A 24,190-nucleotide genomic window follows, 5' to 3' on the forward strand; every position below is an offset into this window, starting at 1 on the left:
ATATTTTATTAAATTAGATATTTGCAAGTATTCTGATCACTCTTTCATTTTAATACAATATAAGTTACAATAAATATAAAAAAATTCTTCTAAAACACTGTTTTTAAAATATATTTTTCCAGTTTCCAAACATTATTTATGATAATTTTTTGTGATAATGAATATAACGTTACATAATAAACAATTTATCGTATCTTCACCTATGATTTCGTATTGTTATTACTTTGGCAAGAACGTAATATGTGTAGTTCATTCAATAAAAACGATAAGGATTGAGAACTGAATTTTGATATATAATAATATAATTTTTTTTAATATCTTAATATATTTTATTAAATTAGATATTTGCAAGTATTCTGATCACTCTTTCATTTTAATACAATATAAGTTACAATAAATATAAAAAAATTCTTCTAAAACACTGTTTTTAAAATATATTTTTCCAGTTTCCAAACATTATTTATGATAATTTTTTGTGATAATGAATATAACGTTACATAATAAACAATTTATCGTATCTTCACATATGATTTCGTATTGTTATTACTTTGGCAAGAACGTAATATGTGTAGTTCATTCAATAAAAACGATAAGGATTGAGAACTGAATTTTGATATATAATAATATAATTTTTTTTAATATCTTAATATATTTTATTAAATTAGATATTTGCAAGTATTCTGATCACTCTTTCATTTTAATACAATATAAGTTACAATAAATATAAAAAAATTCTTCTAAAACACTGTTTTTAAAATATATTTTTCCAGTTTCCAAACATTATTTATGATAATTTTTTGTGATAATGAATATAACGTTACATAATAAACAATTTATCGTATCTTCACATATGATTTCGTATTGTTATTACTTTGGCAAGAACGTAATATGTGTAGTTCACTCTATAAAAACGATAAGGATTGAGAACTGAATTTTGATATATAATAATATAATTTTTTTTAATATCTTAATATATTTTATTAAATTAGATATTTGCAAGTATTCTGATCACTCTTTCATTTTAATACAATATAAGTTATAATAAATATTAAAAAATTCTTCTAAAACACTGTTTTTAAAATATATTTTTCCAGTTTCCAAACATTATTTATGATAATTTTTTGTGATAATGAATATAACGTTACATAATAAACAATTTATCGTATCTTCACATATGATTTCGTATTGTTATTACTTTGGCAAGAACGTAATATGTGTAGTTCATTCAATAAAAACGATAAGGATTGAGAACTGAATTTTGATATATAATAATATAATTTTTTTTAATATCTTAATATATTTTATTAAATTAGATATTTGCAAGTATTCTGATCACTCTTTCATTTTAATACAATATAAGTTACAATAAATATAAAAGAATTCTTCTAAAACACTGTTTTTAAAATATATTTTTCCAGTTTCCAAACATTATTTATGATAATTTTTTGTGATAATGAATATAACGTTACATAATAAACAATTTATCGTATCTTCACATATGATTTCGTATTGTTATTACTTTGGCAAGAACGTAATATGTGTAGTTCACTCTATAAAAACGATAAGGATTGAGAACTGAATTTTGATATATAATAATATAATTTTTTTTAATATCTTAATATATTTTATTAAATTAGATATTTGCAAGTATTCTGATCACTCTTTCATTTTAATACAATATAAGTTACAATAAATATAAAAAAATTCTTCTAAAACACTGTTTTTAAAATGTATTTTTCCAGTTTCTAAACATTATTTATGATAATTTTTTGTGATAATGAATATAACGTTACATAATAAACAATTTATCGTATCTTCATTTATTATTTTGTATTATTATTATATTGGCAAGGACGTAATATGTGTAGTTCATTCAATAAAAAAGGTAAGGGTTGCGAACTGAATTTTGGGGTAAATAATTGAATATTATTTATTTTAATATCTTAGTATATTTTATTAAATTAGATAGAAAAGATTAGAAAACTTGTTACAATAAATATTAATCAAAATTTTTCCATTATTTCCTAAAATGTTTCCCTATCTTCCCGGTCATTGATAAATTAACGGTTATTTTTAGTCCGAATTTTATATAACCTGAAATACTGTTTTTCAAATGTATTTTTCCAGTTTCTAATATTATTTTCCCAATTTCTGTTTTGATGATTAATATAAAGTTACATAATAAACAATTTATCGTATCTTCATTTATGATTTTGTATTATTATTATATAGTCAAGAGGGTAATGTATGTAATTCATTCAATAAAAGGGTTGCGAATTGAATTTTTGTATAAATAATTGAATAATATTTATTTTAATGTGTTAATAGATCTTATTAAATTAGGTAGTTGCATGTATTCTGATCATTCCTTTGATATAAAAACGCATTCATTGAGGAAACTTGTTACAATATATATTAATCAAAATAATTTCCGTCATTTCCTACAACGTTATTCTATCTCTCTGACAATAATGCCATAGTGTATCTGAAGAAGTGGTTAGGCAACAAAATGCGTTATATCCAGTAAGTAAGCTTAAGGTGAACAGAACCAGACAGAACTTTTAATTGATGTCATTGGATTATGGTGAAGAATTTACAGCTTTTGTATAGTTCTCCTTGACTAATCCATGATTTTTGCACTTGGGACTAACGTACTGGATCCACTTTTAAATGTCAACCACAATACGCCAGAAACACCCTTCTTTTTGCTCTGCAAGCAACGAAACGGCCACGTCGAAAGGTTGGAAATGACATTTTTAGTCATCTCATTTACTAGCATGTAAATAATTGGAAACAGTTGATTCATTTCAACTAACTGCTAAGCTATTTCAAAGCTTTGAGAGTTTGAAATAGGTTTTCGTGTAATAAGTTTTGCACAATTCATTGTTCCAATTCCTCAAGACTGTTCCTTGTTTCTTTATTTACCATACAAAATTGTTAATAAAATAAAACATAATAAAACTAAAAGGAAACTGTTAGTTTATGCAAGAAAGTATCGTACCATCAAATTGTACAGTTAAGTTAGGTTGTTTAACAATTGTTTACATTAATACTTTATATTTTGTTAAATAGATATCATTCATCAAAGTACTGAATGAGATCTAAGCATTTGTTTGATATAATTTATATTTTATATTATTTATTCTTCAACTATTTAATATTTTGTTTCAAACAACATTCAGTTTTGTTATTTTCACTTGTTTAAAATTTTATTCATCAAGGAAAAAACTCTTTCAACACGTACATACCCTTTAGTTATATGGAAATTGATAGCAATGACATCTTGAACATTCTATATAATAATTTCTTCATTTTTCGTGATATAGTTTGGGCTTTTGTCCCACGTAGATATTTCAAAATAATGGCGAACACATATTCCATTGTCGTGAATATTTTAAATTTTAACCACTATTAGAATTTCGGTTAGCAAAATACAGACATTTTGATTGTTGTTTGAAAGCGTCTAAAAACATACATCGAGAGAAACGAACATTTGATGAATGTGAATGATGAATTAATTTTGAAATTTAAAGTTGTGGAAACAGAATCACGTTTACAAATATATATTTAAAATTAATTAATACTTATTAATTTTACAACGGTAATAGTTGTACAATACTATTAAATACCGATAAATATTTATTTCCTGGGAAGGTTTTGTAGAAATAAATATAGATAATTAATATATTAAACATATAACCTTGGCTTAATTTACTATTTATAAATATTCTTTTTATTTAACAATATATTTACATTTCATAGGTATTTTATTTACATATTATTTCACACATATTGAACAGTTAGTTAGTCAACAATTATCAGATAAATCTATAATTTGATAAATTTCTGGCTTTTTGATACGGTCTGACGTAGTTTTTATCGATTTTAATAAATATCGCCTTTTAAGTACTGTTATATTTTCAGATTAATTGAGGCGTTAATTATGTTTATGTTTTGTAAGTTTAGGTTACCTTCTATTGTCGTTTCTTATCTCTATGTTTTTGATTATTGATAAAATACTTAAGAGCTATGCTAGTAGTGATGATTTAGAATCAAATATTTTATAGAATAATCACAATGACTGCTGTATGATTTTAAACTGCTCTAGCGAATCGAAAATATAATAAAATAACTCTTACACAAATCTAAAATAGATTAAAAAGTGTGTTTTCATTCAGTGAACACCCCAGGTTAGTGTCTTGGGTCCACTCCTGTATCTACCCTATACTGTTGATATCCCAACAACAAAACAAACAGTATTCGGAACATTTACTGACGACACAGTTATCATGGCAAAACAGATGTCTGTCTAAGGCTGTAGAAAAAGTAAAAGTAGGAGTCAACGAAGTCTACAAATGGACAAGAGACTGGAAAATACAGCTAAACGTCGGTCCACGTCAATTTTGCGTTACGGCGAAATGGCAAAAAATTAATTGCTTCACTTGATGGATGCCCGATTCTTTAAGTAGAATCAGTTAAATACCTCGGTATACATCTCGATGGTAGGTAAATAGGAAACATCATGTTAGACAAAAGGCAAAACAGATTAGTCAAGCAACCAGTAAGTCGGGAGGTACTCTCAACTTTTTTTTAATTAATCTCCTAGAACGTCAACAATCTGCCCGTGGGCATTAAGTATTATTATATCAGTTCAGTTATATAATATGACTATCCTGACTTGTAGAAGATCATTTCCGTAATCCAAATCTTATTCTAGATACTGGTCTAACTTATTTTAAAGTCTATTCTAACTTATTCTAAAAACTATTCTAGGTTATTCTACAGATTATTAAATTTCACTCCATGTGTCTATTAATCAGTTCGTTTGGTAGTTTGCGTTTGAGCCCTTTCAGAGTACTTCGCATTAACATTCCGAATCACATTCGTTATGGGTTCTATGGGGATATCGCGCTGAATGAGTTCGTTGGACACCTAATATGGGGCATCGACGATGACTCGCAACATTTTATTCTGGAACCTCTGGTAGATATCTATGTTGGATTTGCTATTAGTACCCCACAATTCAATACCATAGGTCCTAATGGGCCTAAGTATTGACTTATACAGCAAAGCCTTGGTGTCTCATGATAATTTATATTTATACCCTATCAGCCGGTAAATTTGGTTTAGTTTAACCACAAGCTGTTTGCGTTTTGTCACTATATGTTTTTTCCATGTTAACCGTCGATCGAACTGCATTTAGATAGATAGATATTTAGAGATTTTAGATATATATTTATTTATAGACTTTTTAATATTTAGATATTTAACGTTGTCTGCTTGTGGAAGTTCATGGTTATACAATTTTGCTGAGGGACATGTTCTTCTACAAAGGGCGAATGTCACATGGTAGATTTTGTCTCATTTGCTTTGATACGCCACGTTTTCTAACACAATTCGACTTTGTTATGATGAAGTTTTTTGTGGCTAATATTGGATCCTCGTGTGATGATAAAACCACTGTATCGTCAGCACTCTCAGGTTGATCTAAAATCAAAGAGATTGGTTTATCAGTCAATCATAAATCTAATTAGGGCCTATGAGGTTACATTAAAACATCAAACCAACTAGTAATCCAACGTAGCCGAAACAAACCTCTATGTTGACCTCTATGTTGAATATTCTGGACAACACGCAGGAAATCAAAAGAAATGAAGCGAACTAAAACACATGAACTTTTATAGTGTACTAGCGACCCGCCCCGGCTTCGCACGGGTGCAATGCTGATACTAAATTAAATACACTACATAAAAAATATCAACGTTGTATATAAAAACATAGCGGCCCGCTCCGACTTTGTACGGGCATAAAATATATATGCCTATGTCACTCAATGAAAACATGATTAAAATCGATCCAGTATTTTTGGTTCATTCATTACTGCCCTTGGCCTGCACGCATTAAATTTGGAGTAAAACAATTCCTCTTCCCCTATACTTACTATGAAGATTTCCTGCTATCTTTGGAATATCTAAATTCATACAATTTTTATTACATTACACATTTTTAAACGCAAATTTTAAATTTGTAATATCTCCGAAAATATTTGTTTAATTTACATGCTGTAAGGAACCATATTGATCTATATTAATTGCACACTGTATTTAAGGTACTTAATTCGATAAGGATTAATGCCGTATTGCTTAAAATAGCTTCGTAAATAAGCCATTTTCTCACGTAAAAAGTAAACAATAAAAATGGTTAATGTGGGTTATCCCTAAAAGATAAACATATACCATCGCGGACTTTTTTGTAGACCTTTTTATGGTGTACAATACTGTAGTACATTAATTTGATCTAACTCGTAGGGTTAGGCAGCGTTTTTGCTAATTGCTAAATAAGCCTAAAAAAAAAGGTTAATTTACGACATCACGTTAGAAACCTCTAAAATTAGCAATGTTGCCTTAGTATATTATGCATGTATTATACATATAAACCTTTCTCTTGAATCACTCTATCTATTGAAAAAAACCGCATCAAAATCCGTTGCGTAGTTTTAAAGATTTAAGCGCACATAGGGATATAGGGACAGAAAAGGCGACTTTGTTTTACACTATGTAGTGATAAACGTATTCTTAACTTTAGCTTAAGTAATTTAGTACGTGATTCTGAACCAAGATTAAAACTAATTAATCATCAGGTATTCGCATTGGTAAAGTGCCAGTTTTGGGAACAATTTCCGCAGGAATATTTATTTCTCTTTTAAAAAGTGGGACGGCATTAACTTTGCATAATTAACTATTTTCTCTGATGCATGCAAATGTATTCCGATCAGGCCTTCAGCTGAAGAAAGTTGGTACTATAAATAAGTGCGAGGTGCGTCTGAAACCTAAAACATACTCATCCGTTTTACACTTTAAGCTTATTTAAAATAGCGACGATATTCCATTAAATGTTTTATTAATTGGGTAAAAAAACTACAAAGGGGTTAGATGAATTTTCAATCATATTTTTAATTGAATGATTTTTACTACAAGAACAGTCTACATTCAAACAATATGAAATTCTGGGTTCCGTCTTTATTTTTATTGATGTAATGCGGCTCAAGATTTCTCGATGTTTCTTCTGGTTATATCAATGTCGTGGTTACCTGAGAGCGATAAAGAGTGAGAGAGAGAATCACCTGAGAGTCACGTCATTGATGGCTTCTGATCGACGTCATCGCTTAGTCATCCCGGTACTGGATATATATTTCAGTGATGTAACCGAACAATATTGTACCGTTTCTTACCTTATTACAGTCTACATATTTATTACTCATTTTTAAATAACTTGTTTTGTAAATGAATTACTAGCAGAAAGAAGATTTTTTGGTTAACTCATGGTGATTGTGAGGTCAAATTCAAAGGAGGCTCAGGATTAGCTTTTAGAATTCCGTGATTTAATTGAGTATTCTAGTGTCAGCAAAATTTTGAGAATCTCTACACAATTTGAGAATATCTGCACATTATTATGAAGGAGAAAATAATATTGTATACCGTCAAACATTGTGAAATTAAATATACAGGGTGTCCAAAAATTATTCGATTTTATTTAAACGTGTTAATTAACTAAATTCATTCAATCATTCAAATTACCATGTGATTCTAATTATAGAAGAAAAAATACATTCAAAAATAAAAGTTAACGCTTCTGTTAACAAACACAAGTCAATTATTACTAATTTTACCTTAAGAAAAATGAATATTACAAAGGTAATTTTCATTAACTCTAAATTTTGTTGTTTACAACAGATAATAGTTTTTCGTTTTAAAAGGAGTGTGCGATTTCCATTTTTAATAATTTTTACAATTTAAATTAATAAAGAAAACATATATCAGGTTGTCGCAAATACAAGGAATCATTTGGTGCGTCATGATATCGCTGTTCTTTGGCTATTCTCTTGTAAGAGACTTTGACACCATTCTGCAGAATATTTTATTCATTGTTACTATTTCTATTTTAATGATTAACATGCTTACAACTATATAAAATTGAATTCAAAATTCTTAATTGAATTGTGATTACGAGAGTATCATAATGATGAATTGAAAATTGTATACGAGAGTTGCTGTTTATATTATGAGCGTTGCTAATACTAATTGTTGGGGGTCATCCTTCATACAGCACTGATTTAGCACCAAATGACTTGTTTTGTATCTCAAAGTGGTAAAAGTGTTAAGAAGATTGGTTCAAGTGCATGTAAACGCTTATTGACCTTTATAGATCAATAAATAGAGATGAAAATGTCAAGTTTTGTGTATGTAAACGTGCATTTGTGCCATACGAGCATGCTTTAATCTTAAAAATATGTAAGGCGTGATTTTGAAAATGAGAAAGTGGTGATTTCGATGTGCAAGCATTAAATGTGCCCCAAAAACAATTAGCAACCGATTACGTGGGGAGGATCCAAAAAATGGGAAGATGAGCGTCGCATTAATTGAATGACAGACAAACAGACAATGTCTGTGAAATGCTACTTCAGAGGTTTGATCGGAAGTTATTTCTGCATCGAATAGCGACGGGTAATGAAAAGTGACAAAGCCGGCTGATCGACTCCAAGGCCAAATAACAAGATAAAACCTAGTGAGACTGTTAATAGTGATCGCTACCGATCATAAATGATCAATTTAAATCTTGGATGAGATATATTATCATACACGCCGTAGTCTCCAGACCTTGCCCCGTTCTATCAACTTTTCTCACCAATGGGATACGCGTTCGCAGAGCAACACACATTTTTTTTTGGGATGTTATCCGTTAAATTATCTGAAAGATGGGTAGGATGCACAGAATCAAATGTCTAATATATTAATTTTTCCATTTTTTCAAACATTATGTAGTTTTTTTTCGTTTTTTTTTCATCGTATTTTCATAGTTAATCAATTTAGATTGTTGTATAGCATATAACTAATAAATATTTACAATACTTGTGTTATATGTTTACAGGAAGCGTCATATGTGCCACGTGGAAATCAATGATGGAAGAAATGGACAACACAGCAAAGTTAATAAGACAAAACGCGGACAATGTTGAAAACAAAGTGTTGGATGCTTTGAACACACTCTACGCGGAGAAGCGGAAAGTGAGGAAGGCTTATCAAGAGGAACACACGCGAATCTCACAACAGTTCACCCAGGTAACGATTGTCGCTTTATTTCATTAGTACCGGTACCGTTAGCGTTACGATGCGGACATAACTGATGATGTGAGTCAGAGTTACGGGATGAATATCTAAAAACAATATGTTATGCAAGGATATCGCTCGGAACTAGGTTAAACAGTGGTTAAATGTTATTGGTAATTGCCTAACGAATATAAAGAATCGTAAAAATAGGCTTTTTCGTAATATCGACCTTAAGCTTATGAAAAGAAATGACTAAGAACTGGCGGACAATAACTCTGGGTAGAGTCCAAATTATTACAACAACTAACAATGCTTTTATCGCAAGACATAACACATCTTTAGATCAGCTGGTATAAATAGGTTCATATTTATAGTAGCATGGTATATTTTTTATTTTTATCTTAATATTTTTCATCTATTTTGGATTGATGGAACGTTCAATTAAAATAGGACTAATATAAATTGAGTTCAAGCCAATTAACTTCTATTATATATTATATTCTTGCATGTATTTTTATTAGAAGTATTTATTGGTGAAAACCTGCTAAAATCGATGGTATTGACATTTCTCTAAACAAAATAACGAACTGTTATAATATTTTGAACAAAACTTGATATATTCGAAGCTAATTTAATATTTAATAGGAAGTCAACTAATTGCACGTATAGAAATAAATATACAAAACAACACAAATTAGACATTTTCCTATCAACTACCTGGAGACTGTTGCATAATTATCATAGTTTACAGCATTTTGAAGATTCAAAGACAAGCTTGGTTCAATAATTCAATTCAAAACCTTAGTTTAGTTTATTTGTTGGAGAAAATCTAAAATAATAATAATAAGAAGAAAATATAGAGTGATAAGGGATAAAACCAAATTGAAAGCGTAAAAATAGAACAAGTAAATGCATTTAATTATCTGAGTATAGAAATCAAATCAAAAAGGAAGCCAGGAGATGTATAAATAATAAATAATATCTATAATTCTAATATCGTCCCAAATAGAAATTGTTTAAGAAAGAAACTTTTTTTAATTAATTACATTTTACATTAGATATCCTTAGTACAATCTTAATTTACAAATTAATTTATTATTGTGCTGCTGTACTTGCATTAATACACAAGCAAGGCGTTCGTGTGGTTTGGTTCGCTTCAATCTTCTGATTTCCTGCGTGTGGCACAGAAGCTGTATCGCTTCCACGTTGCTGTAATTTAGCAACCATATTTCATATTTTAAGGCAAAATTTTAGATCACTTCGTATATCCATTTGATTTCGAGGTCATCTTCGTATTGGTAATTAATTCCAGAACCTTATCTTGGCTGCGTTGGATTACTAGTTGGATTGATGTTTTAGTACAACCCTATTGGGGTGTAAAACCCCATAGGTCCAAATTTGCTGTATGGTTGACGGATAATTCAATCTTTGATTTTAAGTCAAATTTAGAGTATATTCCTACTAATCACTAAACTTGCTTGACTTTGACGGTGTTCTGCTTTTGTTACCTAACATTGAGATGAATGCCACGATCGAAGAAAGAAAGAAACTAACAGTTATGACAGAATGAAAGAGCAAATTAAACATTTTCTTGATGGTTTTTGTTATGACTAGATATACACGTATGTTTGCTAAAGAAATATCTTCTTGAGATAGAAGCATTTTTGTTATGGTACCGTATAACAAGTCAATTGAAAAGTCCCCGGCCTATCATAGTAAATCTCATTTTTGGGCGAAATTAGTTTTTTTATTCAACATAATTTCCTTCGAGGGTGATATACTGATTATAGCGACCCTCCAACTTTTCGATACCATTTTTGTGGTACGATTTGTCTTTTTTTGAAAATTTCTTCCAAGCGAGCATTCTTTTGAGATCTGAGAACAGGAAATAGTCGCTAGTGGCCTGATCTGGAGAATACGGTGCATGAGGAAGCAACTCGAAGCCCAATTTATGGATTTTGGCCATAATTTTCACTGATTTGTGACACGGTGCATTCGGCGATTTCGTTCTGTCCTGTTCGGCTGTTGATGGTCTTTCCTTTTTCAAGGTAGTTAATGAAAATTATTCCATGCGCATTCCAAAATACAGATTCCATAACCTTGCCAGCCGACTGTTGCGTTTTCCAATGCCTTGGGACAGGTTCTTAGTGTGCAGTCCACTCGGATGACTGTCAATTAGACTTCGGAGCAAAATGATGGAGCCGGATGGATGGAGGACATATCGACGCAAAGACTCGGGTTTATTACGCTTGATCATCTTCAAACACTGCTCCGAATCATCAACTCGTCGTTGTTTTTGGTCAAAAATAAGTTGGCGCGGCACTCACTTTGCACAGAACTTTCTAATGCCCAAATATTCGTGAGTGATATGATGTACACGTTCAGTTGATATCTTTAGAGGGTCTGCTATTTCATTCAATTTCAATTTAGGGTCATTCAAAATCATTTTGTCGATTTTTTTAATGTTTTCGTCGGCGAACAACCTCTTTTGGGCGTCCACTGCATTCGCCGTCTTAGGTGCTCATTTCACCACGTCTAAACTTAGCATACCAATCCTTGATGGTTGATTTTCCTGGGGCAGTGTCCGGAAACTCCGCATGAAGGCAAGTTTTTGCTTCAACTGTTTTTCTTCCCTTCAAAAAGCAATATTTTATCAACACGCGAAATTCCTTTTTATCCATTTTTTCACAATAACATAAGTTGCTTCACTCAAAATGCGATAATTCACAAAGTAATGATCCGACAGCTATCAAATTTATACACCCTTCTTTTGAGGGTTAGGGCTAACTAGAAAAACTTATGGATAGTAGCGCCATCTATGTGTCAGGCCGGGGACTTTTCAATTAACCTGTTATCTTGTCGATTTAGAATCGAATATTTTCTATTAGATTCGTTACTTTGAAAGACAAATAATATAGTGTTTTTCAAAGATTCTATATGCTTGTTTTTTGCCAACATGTGTTTTTATTGTATATATAATTAAAAGTTTGTTAGGAATAAAAATGTTAATAAATGTGATAATAAGTCAATATCCGTCTATTTTATGAATCTTATTTACTTTTTATATCGTATCTCCTATAAAAAAATAAGTTTTATATCATGCTATTAATATATCGTACAGACCCGTGACGTTTTCTGGAATTGCGATATTATTAGACTCACGAACACGAAAAACATTTTTGTTGAGGTCTATAGGCAATCGATGGCCTGAACCATTGAGAAATTCGAATGTTTACCAGCGGATATAACCAATTTCGACCACCATGTTTCGCAAGTACTATTTACACTAATACACGCGTTGATTAATTAAAATTTCCCATCGATTAAATTGTTGAATTTTTTTCCAATTCTGTTTTACGATCGAAATGTTTGAAAGCATTTAGCGATTATAAGTTTTCTGAAAATGATTGAATGCGCTGGTTATTAATCTTTGACTGATTGAATATGTATTATACCTTATATTGTTTGTTTCAAATATTCTCAGTGTTGTTTGTTTGTGCAACTGGTAATTGCTTCAGATTACTACAACTTGGGAGAAAACTGAAATTTTTTTAAAACTGGAGTTTTCTCCCAAATTGTAGTAATCTGAAATTTTAAAAAGCACTTCTACTCCGTGGATTCTTGGAATTTGGAGACTTTGAAATTGTAGTTTACTGAAATTTGAACAGAAGCTCGGAATTCAGGATATACGGCCACCAAAAAATCACTGAAGTTGCTGACAGTGTCCCTAGTCCTGAACTATTGAATTTTGAAGTCGGGAATTCTTGAGTTGTGGTAACATTTCTTATCCTTGTCGACTGGGAGTTTATTTTATGGCTACCAAAGCTTGAATACCATGCCAATTTCGATAGAAAGTCGTAGTTTAGAAGCCCATCGAAGGTGAACTGAGTGATGAAGGTACCATCAATACTCCTAAAGAATTTTTTACAGTTATAAGTTGTCCAGTGACAGTTACGATTACAAGAAACCATTTGGTCGTCTTTTTTAGGAGATTATATCTTGCTACTGGTACACAAATCAAAACATATACTCGGCTGTTCATTCAACAAGAAATACACGATTTTATGATATGAATTACATACATTTACATTGTTGTTACTGGTTATACTTTCATTGAAAATCATTTTCCAAATAAGAATGTGAAATGGTAAAACAGTTGGAAGCCAAAGAGAGCTAAATCTGGCGTATATGGTTATTTTATTTGCAATAATTTATTTTTTAATTCATTAACAAGTAAAAATGGTCATATTTGTGTCCTTTATACTTATCATTTTCTGATTTTGATGATCCAAAGGTTGACAAAAACTAGATTTTAAATGAAATATCATGTGTTTTTAGGGTAGTGTAAATATCAGTAGTTAATACAAAAATATGAAATAAATTGATAAAATAAGATTTGAAGTTTTGTTATTTATTGTTTCTTTCTTTTTATATAACTCTCATGAAGATAAATAGTGCAGAAATTTTAACATATAACAACAAACAATAAAGTAATCTACGTAATATACACACACTAACAAAATAAATAAAATATTTATATCGACATAGTATACTTTAACACAGTGTTTATCGTTGTATACTGATATTTTACTTGCTGTAAAATTGCTGTGATATTTTGTAGGTTGGTTATTATCTTATGGGCTCCGATAATTATCCTATTTTGATAGTTATTAGCATATTAGGTCCTTCAATATCCAAAATCTTTTTCCATGCTTTCAAATCAATCATATCATCCAATGAATGTAGTCGTTTATCAACTGTTACATGTTCACAGAGATTATTCAAGGACTCTATTGCCATGTTTGTGTTGATTCCAGCGTGTTTTCGGAAGCAATGAGCCCACATTTTTATTCGGTCCTAATCTTACTTATAGTAATACCTACAAAAATAATATAACCATCAAGTAATTGTTAAAGCACATACTCGTACGAGTAATTTAAAAATTCAACTTCGCCAACTCTTGTAACTTTGTAATGTACGCTTATGTTACATCAGCTGCATTTATTTGGCCTCGTCTGTTTCATTTCTTCTTTCATTTGCACTCTAAGTTCCAGATTCTTTATTTTGCTTTTGCCTTGAAAGTTATTTATAGTATGCCATGGATATAAGAGCCTTTGAGGCTTGGTTCTCATAACTTTTATTTAGCTTAGACTACAATTTAGTTGAAGCATAACATTTTACTAATTTTTCGCATTGCTTGATGTTAATTTTACCTTATAATACTTTTGTAACAATAAAATTAACCTAAAAATTACTTCCTATCCATATCTCAAGTAAAAAACCACGCGTGTAGAATAAATGCGCATGAGCAGTTCTGGCCAATCAACAAGCACGCTGGGATCCTTTTACAGTCGTCTAAACTTTCTACCGTTGCTTGCTAGAAAGACGGGAGAATATACATAGATTAAAAAACAGAAAGTTCGTTCTTTTTTGCTCAATTTTTGTAAAAAATATGACGGAAATGTACTTGTGCTCTCCACGGTTAGTCTTAAATTTTCAGGAACATGCTGATTCAATCGTAGTTGATTTCGTAGGTGACCGCATTTTCGGGAAAATAATTTTGTGGTTCGAATTTCGTCAAAAAAGGATTTACATAAATTAAGTACCAATAAAAAGCCAAGTTAATGACTTTTTGGAAACGTATCGTTCTCCGCTGCTCTATATAACGAGCGCATAAACAATCTCGTTGTACAGTCATTCATATCTTTGTTAATTACCAATTGTTAATTCCTAAAAATAGCTGTCGTTCATTTAAAGTTCCCGAGATCAATATAAGACATGAGCGGTGTTTTATATTGGATTGGATGTTTTAAATAACTCTAAAGGGACAATGATGTACGATGAAGTGCTATTTCGTTGTGTAATGAAATTAAGTGACATAAATAGTGCTATATAGGTCGTAAATTAAACCTTAACACGGGCTAATAATATAATATTTCACAGATTTTATATTTCACATGTCTCGCAAAATATATAAGCTCAATAGAATCTTTTTAGGCGCATTTCCGGCTATTTAAAATAAATTAAATAATACTAATTACACATATTGAGAAATTATTTAGGAAAAATTATGTAAGTTAATTTCAATAATACCTAATAATATGATATTTTACAGAATTTGTCTCACAAAATATATAAGCCCAATAAAGTCTTTTTGGACGCATACCGCTGTCAAAACGTATTAAGTACAGGCACCTGTAATGAGAATCTTTTATTAAGAGAACATTTCATTGGTCGATCATTTCATTTGTTGTGTTGTGGTTGCATTTCAAATGCATCACGTGACTACCTTCTGGCGTCACATTCTACTGACCAATTAAATTTCAAATAAAACGGAAATGTAATTTTTCAAAATCACTTATCAAAAAGCTAAAAAATATGTGTATAATGAATATATATATAATGTATATAAATAAAAAATAATCAAATGTGGATATTAAAATGGTTGCAATTTAACTGAAAACATAACATATCTTGTGACAAATATAATCAAAATTGTCTATAGTTGTTTTTCCTTTTTTCATATTTCTTTAGTGTTATCAATTCAAATAAGATGTATTAAAGTTTCTATCTCTATGTTATTACGGATAATTAAAATACTTAAATCATATGATATACGTCAGAATGGAGAAAGCATACCAAAAAGTAATAGTTTAAATTCTTATGGTAAAATCGAGGAATTAAAAAGACATCTTATGTATCTATTAACAATATAATAAAACAAGCATGATAATCCCTTGTCTATAAACCAATATACATTTGTTTCAAGTAAACAACTTTTTAAAGGGTAACAAAAATTTTTCATCTAATGTAATCGGCTATTGAAAAAGCGTTTGAGGAAAACAAATACTGCCCTCCAATATTCCCGGATGTCTCACAAGCTTTTGATCGGGTTTGGCAATTGAGATTAATCTGTAAGATGAGCAAATTGTAATCGGGTAACTATTTTCAATTGCTGGAGCCATATCTTTTCGGAAGAAAATTTAGAGTATCGCACGAAATGGCGTTCTCGACATTTAAAACTATTTCGGCTGGAGTTCTACAAGGTAGCGTCTTAGGACCTCCCCAATATCTACTCTACACTTCTGACATTCCAACAACAAAAGAAACATTACTTGGAACCTTTGCTGACGACACAATTATTATGGCAAACGACATATCTCTGCCTAGGGCAATAGAAAAAGTACAAGTGGCAGTCAACAAAATCTATAAATGGACGAAAGATCGGAAAATGCAACTTAATAGTTCCAAATCTGTCCACGTTAATTTTGCATTGCGGCCAAATAATAAAAACTTAATTATATCACTCAATGGATGCCCGATTACTCAAGCAGAATCAGCTAAATATCTTGGAATTCATCTTGACGGTAAATTAAATTGGAAACATCACGTTAGACAAAATGCAAAACACATTAGAACCAAAATAAAATAACTGTACTGGTTAGTCGGAAGATACTTTCAACTTGATTTAAAATCAAAAAGGTTGATCTATAAGACAATTATAAATCCAACTTGGACCTATGGGGTGCAACTAGTCATACAACGCTGTCAAAACAAGGTTCTTCGATTGATTACCAATGCCTATCGCTACGTAACCAACGAAGAACTGGACGATGACCTGCAAATCAGGAGATTGAAGCGAACAAAACCATACGAACTTATATAAAGTGTATACCTTTAGTGTAAAGTATAGATAGAAGTTATTATATTTTAATAATTGAGGAATACATATTGATGTATTTTCTCGCACTCTTCTTGCTTGTTAATTAATCCAACTACATAGGAAAAGTAGAGTTAAGATTGTACTAAGCGTATCTAATAAAGGTGTTATAAAATATGTTGTATGTATATTGTAATATATGATATAATATATATAATAAATATGTAAATAGTGTTATATATATATATATATATATATATATATATACTGTATATTATGGATCCAAGAAGGAGGTTTGTTTTAGATTAAATAATGATTAATAATAGGTAATATTAGATTAAAATGACTTCTATTACTCATTAAATATGATTGTTATGAGTGAATCACATACGAAATTAACAACTATTATAAACAAAAATTACATAGCCTCTGTTTACACAAATTCGACTTGGAAAAATAAAACGTAAATATTAATTTTCGCTAAACGCATTATTTAATCATCAATCTCCAGTAAACCAAAACACCGGAAATGAAGCAACGTGAATTTTTATTAAACTCCAAACGATATACGATAAAAATAGATAATTGTAGATATGTATTTTCGGGATAAATAAAAGTTCGTAATGTCGTTATCCGCGAATCTTGTGTTCTATAATTATATCTGATTAAAAATACGATGGATGATCTCACTGCCTGTGTGTAGGTTTCTCGAGATTCCATGCATCTTCTTTCTTTTAAATATGTTAGCTTTTGTCAATTAAATATAATGAGGTGGTATTTAATTATATAAGTACAGTCTATCCAAAGTTTTTTGTACATAACAGGTTAATTGAAAAGTCCCCGGCCTGACACATAGATGGCGCTACTAGAATTAAATCCATACGTTTTTCAGTTAGCCCTAACCCTCAAAAGATGCGTGTATAAATTTGTCAATACAGCTGTCACATTATTAGTTTGTGAATTATAGCATTTTGAGTGAAGCAACTTTTGTTATTGTGAAAAAAATGGATAGAAAGGAATTTAGCGTGTTGATAAAATATTGCTTTTTGAAGGGAAAAAATACAGTTGAAGTAAAAACTTGGCTTGATTTTGAGTTTCTGGACACTGCCCCAGGACAATCAACCATCAAGGATTGGTATGCTAAGTTTAAACGTGGTGAAATGAGCACTTTTGACTAAAAACAACGACAAGTTGATGATTCGGAGCGGTGTCTGAAGATGATCAAGCGTAATAAACCTGAGTTGTTGCATCGATATGTGACAATGGATGAAGCATGGCTCTATCATTTTACTCCGAAGTCCAATCGACAGTTATCCGATTGGACTGCACACTATGAACCCGCTCCAAAGCGTGTGAAAACGCAACAGTTGGCTGGCAAGTTTATGGCGTCTATATTTTGGGATACGCATAGAATAAATTTCCTTGACTACCTTGAACAAGCATCACATACATCAGCAAAAACCATCAGCTGCGACTATTATATAGCGTTATTGGACCGTTTGATGGACGAAATAGCCGAAATGACCGCATTTTAAGAAAGAGATAGTTCTGCTCAAGTCTCATCCACCGTATTCTTCAGATCTGGCCTCAAGCGACTATTTTCTGTTCTGAGATCTCAAAAGAATGCTCGCTCGGAAGAAATTTTCGTCGAATGAAGAGGTGATTGCCGAAACTGAGGCCTATTTTGAAACAAAGGAAAAATCAAAGGACAGAGTTGGAGGGTCGCCATAATCAGTGTATCACACTTTAAGGGAATTATGTTGAATAAAAAAACCTAATTTTGCCAAAAAATGTGTTTTACTATTGTAGGTCGGGGAATTTTCAATTGACCTGTTAATGACCGAAGTAGACGACAATTTTTTTTACAAAACTTGGCACAATAACTTGCCCTCCCAAACGTTCTAAACAGGAAACAAAATAGGAATAATTTTTACAAAACTGTAAAAACTGAAATAGAGTTATTTCTTGCGAGCAGTAATGTCACGATTCAAGAAAATCCTGCTAGAAATATTCAACATTTTACAAATCGAAGATGCAGCTTTTGCGCGAGATCTTGGGATAGAAAGACTAAAATATCGTGCAGTACATGTAAAAAACCCATTTGCAATCCACCGAGACGAAACTAAAATATTTTTATGTTGTGAGTTTTGTGTAATAATTTAGTGTTAAAATGATAATATTGTTCTTAACGATAAACCAACTGTTCAAATTATTATAGTTTTTTAAACATTTTAAAGTCTCTTTTTTATCAGCGAGGCTGGGCTTACAGTTTAACGTGGGCTTCGAACGACGGTCCTCAGCCTACCGACTGGCGAGTCCCAGATCCCAGAAGACATTAGGTCTTACCCAGCCTGATTACTGGCGTGACTGGGATCATTTTTTTTGTCGGATTTTGCACTCTTACTTAGGGCAATAAAAATCTCACACAATTGCAAATATAAATTAACGACCATGCAGGATTCGAACTCGCAACTATCACAACAGTAGATGGACCGTTCTGTCGCCTTTACAACTGCGCGAATCAGGCCGGCTGTTGGAGTTTTATTTTATGACTTTGCAAAAAATTATCCACAATTTACATAAGTTATTGAAATATTTCAGTGGGGTATCATAGTTACCCCACATTCTCTGAAACGTAATTTTGATATATAGAAAAATATCCTCAGTAAAAATAATACTAGTTAGAAATAACAAATAATACTTCGAAATATATCATCACTACATAGTATAAAACAAAGTCGCCTTTTCTGTCCCTATATCCCTATGTGCGCTTAAATCTTTAAAACTACGCAACGGATTTTGATGCGGTTTTTTTCAATAGATAGAGTGATTCAAGAGGAAGGTTTATATGTATAATACATGCATAATATACTAAGGCAACATTGCTAATTTTAAAGGTTTCTAACGTGATGTCGTAAATTAACCTTTTTTTTAGGCTTATTCAGCAATTAGCAAAAACGCTGCCTAACCCTACGAGTTAGATCAAATTAATGTACTACAATATTGTACACCATAAAAAGGTCTACAAAAAAGTCCCCGATGGTATATGTTTATCTTTTAGGGATAACCCACATTAACCATTTTTATTGTTTACTTTTTACGTGAGAAAATGGCTTATTTACGAAGCTATTTTAAGCAATACGGCATTAATCCTTACCGAATTAAGTACCTTAAATAATGTGCAATTAATATAGATCAATATGGTTCCTTATAGCATGTAAATTAAACAAATATTTTCGGAGATATTACAAATTTAAAATTTGCGTTTAAAAATGTGTAATGTAATAAAAATTGTCTGAATTTAGATATTCCAAAGATAGCAGGAAATCTTCATAGTAAGTATAGGGGAAGAGGAATTGTTTTACTCCAAATTTAATGCGTGCAGGCCAAGGGCAGTAATGAATGAACCAAAAATACTGGATCGATTTTAATCATGTTTTCATTGAGTGACATAGGCATATATATTTTATGCCCGTGTAAAGTTGGAGCGGGCCGCTATGTTTTTATATACAACGTTCATATTTTTTCTGTAGTTTATTTAATTTAGTATCAGCATTGCACCCGAAGCCGGGGCGGGTCGCTAGTTTTACATTTAGGTTTTGTAAATATTTTTTTTTCTAAAAAATATATATTAAGTAACATAAAATCAAAATGCTGATATTTCTTTCTATGTACTTCAATTTCTTTTGTATGTCCCAAGAGGAAAAATAACGCTTTTCAATGAATCTGTACACGTACACTTTGTCAAATAATACAAAAAATAACGTAAAATAGTGCAAAAACGGGACTTTTTAAGTGACATGCCTTCTTACACTCGGGATGAATATAGGTTAGTTGTGGTCTGAAACTATCCAGCCTGCAGTGCGACGAGTGGCGGTGTCGAAATAAGCTTGAAATACATTCTAAAAATAATTAAACATAAACGTGTCCCCTGATTGCTTAATTTGCATTGTTAAAATAATGCATATTAGACGAAATATAATAATTTCTGAGTACAGTACAATGTTAAAAACTGCTGTTGACTGCAGTTTTATCACATAAATCAACAGATTCAAACAAAAATATAGAACTTTTTTTGTATCTTATAGTTTATTATTTTTCGAAATTTTTAGTGATTATTTTTGAAATGATTATTTTAAAAAATTATTCAAAGGAATGCATATCAGAATTTTGAATTATTTGACGACAATGTACCAAATTATTTGATGTGCTATTCTGTATTTCATTGGGCGGTACTTTGCCAAATCATTAATTATCTGAATGAAATTGAATTTAATACAATTTTCAACTGTAATTTTCAAAATGTAGTTTATTTTTCGCATTCTTGTCAGAAATATGGACATTTTGGGAACTTATTCTTAGAAATGTTTAAATTTAAAACTGTTGAGTGACTTTTATGTTTCAATGGAATGCCTTTAAAATATTTTCCGTTCATTCGTCCATCCATCCATTCTTCTACAGATAACCTCTCGAATTTTAACAAAAATGAAACAAAAAACTGCTTTTTGTTTGCTGGTTAAGAATTATTTATTACACAAAATAAGGAAAAGCACCTATTTGGAGGCTTTTGAGAAAATCAATTTTTTAGAAGGAATTTAAAAAATTTTTAAAAGGAGACTATGTTGAAAAATTTTAAAAAATTCTAGTCGTTGCCAGCTAAATAATTTCTTTTTACAATAAATTAAATCTAGTAATATATCTAGGAGGATCCCTCGGTCCTATCTTAGTCTATGGTGGAATAATGTTTATATATTAACATTGCTGGTTTTTTTTATTAAATGCACCTCACTACCCTACATTACGCAAGATCAAATGGTTTGATTCTTTTGAGTGTCCTGTTCTAGTGTTATTCAAGAGTTGTAATACTTTGATATTGACATGATAATGGAGGTCTCCTTGCAATTATCTTGATTTCCTGAGTAACAGACGGTACCTGAAGGTCTCGGTGTAAGTAATCAGTCCTGTAGTATTTGGGCTACCTACTTGTCAGGATTTTCTTCCGGAAAACATGTGTTTTTTGTGTTTGTTTGCTTGTATAACAGCAATGTATTTTGTACCGATAATGATAATTGTGATTTTCTTCCAATTTACCTGTATATTTTCCTATATTTTTACTCTCTCTCTCTCTTACGTTCTTTCCCTTTCTTTTTTACATGTTCCTTCCAGTTACGTTTTGCATTAAGATTTATTCCGAGATACTTAGCTACTATATACTTAGTTGCTATATGGAATGATAATATTACTTATTGTTATTGTTTTAATTTAAGCTTAATATAGTTTAATTAAAAGTTATCGGTTTAATTGTACGTGAACTGCACATGTACATATTTACTATCGTTAATTTTTATTTTTCAGGCTTGGGTCCAATTATTTATATGTCACTTGCCTGTTGTAATTTTCGTGTGGTTTCTTCGTTATGGTCTCTGACAGTAAGAACTGCAGTATCAGCAGCAAATGTAGCTATCGTATATACTTCCTGACTTACTGATTCTTGTACTGTACAACTTCTTTTGCTCAGAGTAAAACTAGAGGCTTCGTCTTGTTTGGATAAACATTCTTACGTGAGATTTTAAATAATATATCGTTAAGTAACATTTTTATTGCTTATGAACAATGTCGTTATACCATACCTTATCGAAGATTTGCGCTACATCATTCTTAATATAGCTGAATATAATTTTTTATCTTCATAGGCTTTTTCCTGTGTTATTCTATGCGCCAGGTCAATTGCTGTATGTTTGTTAACAAATCCAAACTGGTGTGTTGTATTAGATTTTTTTTTCTCTCTCTATAATAGGTTAAGATATATAACGCCAAAAAATATATTTCATTTAAAGAGTCACTGTCTTATCGAACTGTCCTAATATATTTTTTTCGTCCAAGAATCCAGAGTTGGTTCATTGAGTAAAAAATCTCTTTCACTCAACTTCTTTGTCTACTTTTTAACGATTAAACACTGGATTAATTTTGTGTCTGTCAATATTACTCAATGAACATCCTGTAAATATTCGTTTCTTCAAATTGATTAATATTGATTAAATAGGACGACTTTTTTTCTCATTTTACTAACTAGGCGTTTATCTATTATTGGTATAGTTCTATTGAGGTTAAACTGAGGTTGAAATTAGTTGTCGGAACTACAAACCCTAAATAAATAAACACATTTAGGTAATTTAAACTTATTTGTATTAATAAGAATCTGTTTTGAAACGCACTAAGTGCACATTAGAACTTAATAAATGCAAACATAACCGAAATTGAAATTTTCTTCGCAACGAACGCACATGAATTATTTGAACTTCTGCCAAAAAGAATGAGATAATATCTTTATTAACTTTCCTGTGTCGTTTCATAAAAAAAAATAAAAACACGAGAGATCAACATTTTTTATGGGCGTTTCGTTGTTATTTATACAAATTCATAATATTATATGCGTGCATAATAATTTGGGCTATGGAAATAAAATGGGACAGAATTGAAATGTAACTTTCTATGTGGGTGTAGTTATCGATAACCGTGCTAACATAAAAGAAAGGGACTTTCTAATTGCTGTTATAACTATTATTGTATAATCTCACGATGAACAATCTTAGAAGAACCGCATCATCATTTAATATGACCGTAAAAGTTTATTTAATGAAATACAAGGTAATTTTAATCAATCCCATTATTTATAGTATTGACAATAATAGTAAATATTTCAAATTAATTATATAAGTTTGCAAAATTGGGTTAACTTTTGGATCCGGGTAGATAAGAATCATTTGTAACGTTGATTGATACCCTGAACTCAGATCTTTAATCCTTGTAACAGGTCAATTGAAAAGTCCCCGGCCTACCATAGTAAAACACATTTTTTGGCGAAATTAATTTTTTTATTTTAACATAATTCCCTTCAAGGGTGATACAGTGATTATAGCGACCCTCTAACTTTTCGATACCATTTTTGTAGTACGATTTGTCCCTTGCTTCAAAATAGGCTTCAGTTTCGGCGATCATCTCTTAATTTGACGAAAAGTTCTTCCCAGCGAGCATTCTTTTGAGATCTGAGAAAAGGAAATAATCGTTGGGGGCCAGATCTGGAGAATATGGTGAATGAATGGATTTTTGTCATCGTTTTCACTGACTTGTTACACGGTACATTGTCTTGGTGAAGCAGCACAAATGTGGCCGTTTTTCAGCGATTTCGTCCTTCAAACGGTCCAACAACGCTACGAATGGTCAGTGCACCCTTGACAACTTACAACACGCTGTATATATTGTTTTTAATATATATTCGTCGACTTTTTTCTTTTTTTATTCGAAAGAGTGCACTTCCGAGGTGGTCCCATTGGAACCAAATCAGGATCTGTTGGGGGCAAGGGTAGGAAATCGAGGAAAACGTTCAAATTTCAAAGGCACTTTCAATGTTTTCACTTAATTT

The 24,190-nt window shown here is 30.9% G+C and overlaps 1 protein-coding gene across 2 annotated transcripts in view; it reads left to right on the forward strand.

The window, feature by feature from the left end:
- The window catches only part of FER (tyrosine-protein kinase Fer), a 117,375-nt gene that overhangs the window by 6,344 nt on the left and 86,841 nt on the right, over positions 1-24,190 (forward strand). For both annotated transcript variants that reach the window (XM_076396806.1, XM_076396807.1), the window contains exon 2: positions 8,929-9,119. In XM_076396806.1, coding sequence (XP_076252921.1) covers positions 8,929-9,119 — 191 coding nt within the window. The remainder of the gene's footprint in view (positions 1-8,928; positions 9,120-24,190) is intronic.

The sequence above is a fragment of the Rhynchophorus ferrugineus genome, unplaced genomic scaffold, assembly GCF_030347505.1.
Source record: "Rhynchophorus ferrugineus isolate W39M unplaced genomic scaffold, kcgeb_rfMv2 rfM2, whole genome shotgun sequence".
NCBI lineage: Eukaryota > Metazoa > Arthropoda > Insecta > Coleoptera > Curculionidae > Rhynchophorus > Rhynchophorus ferrugineus.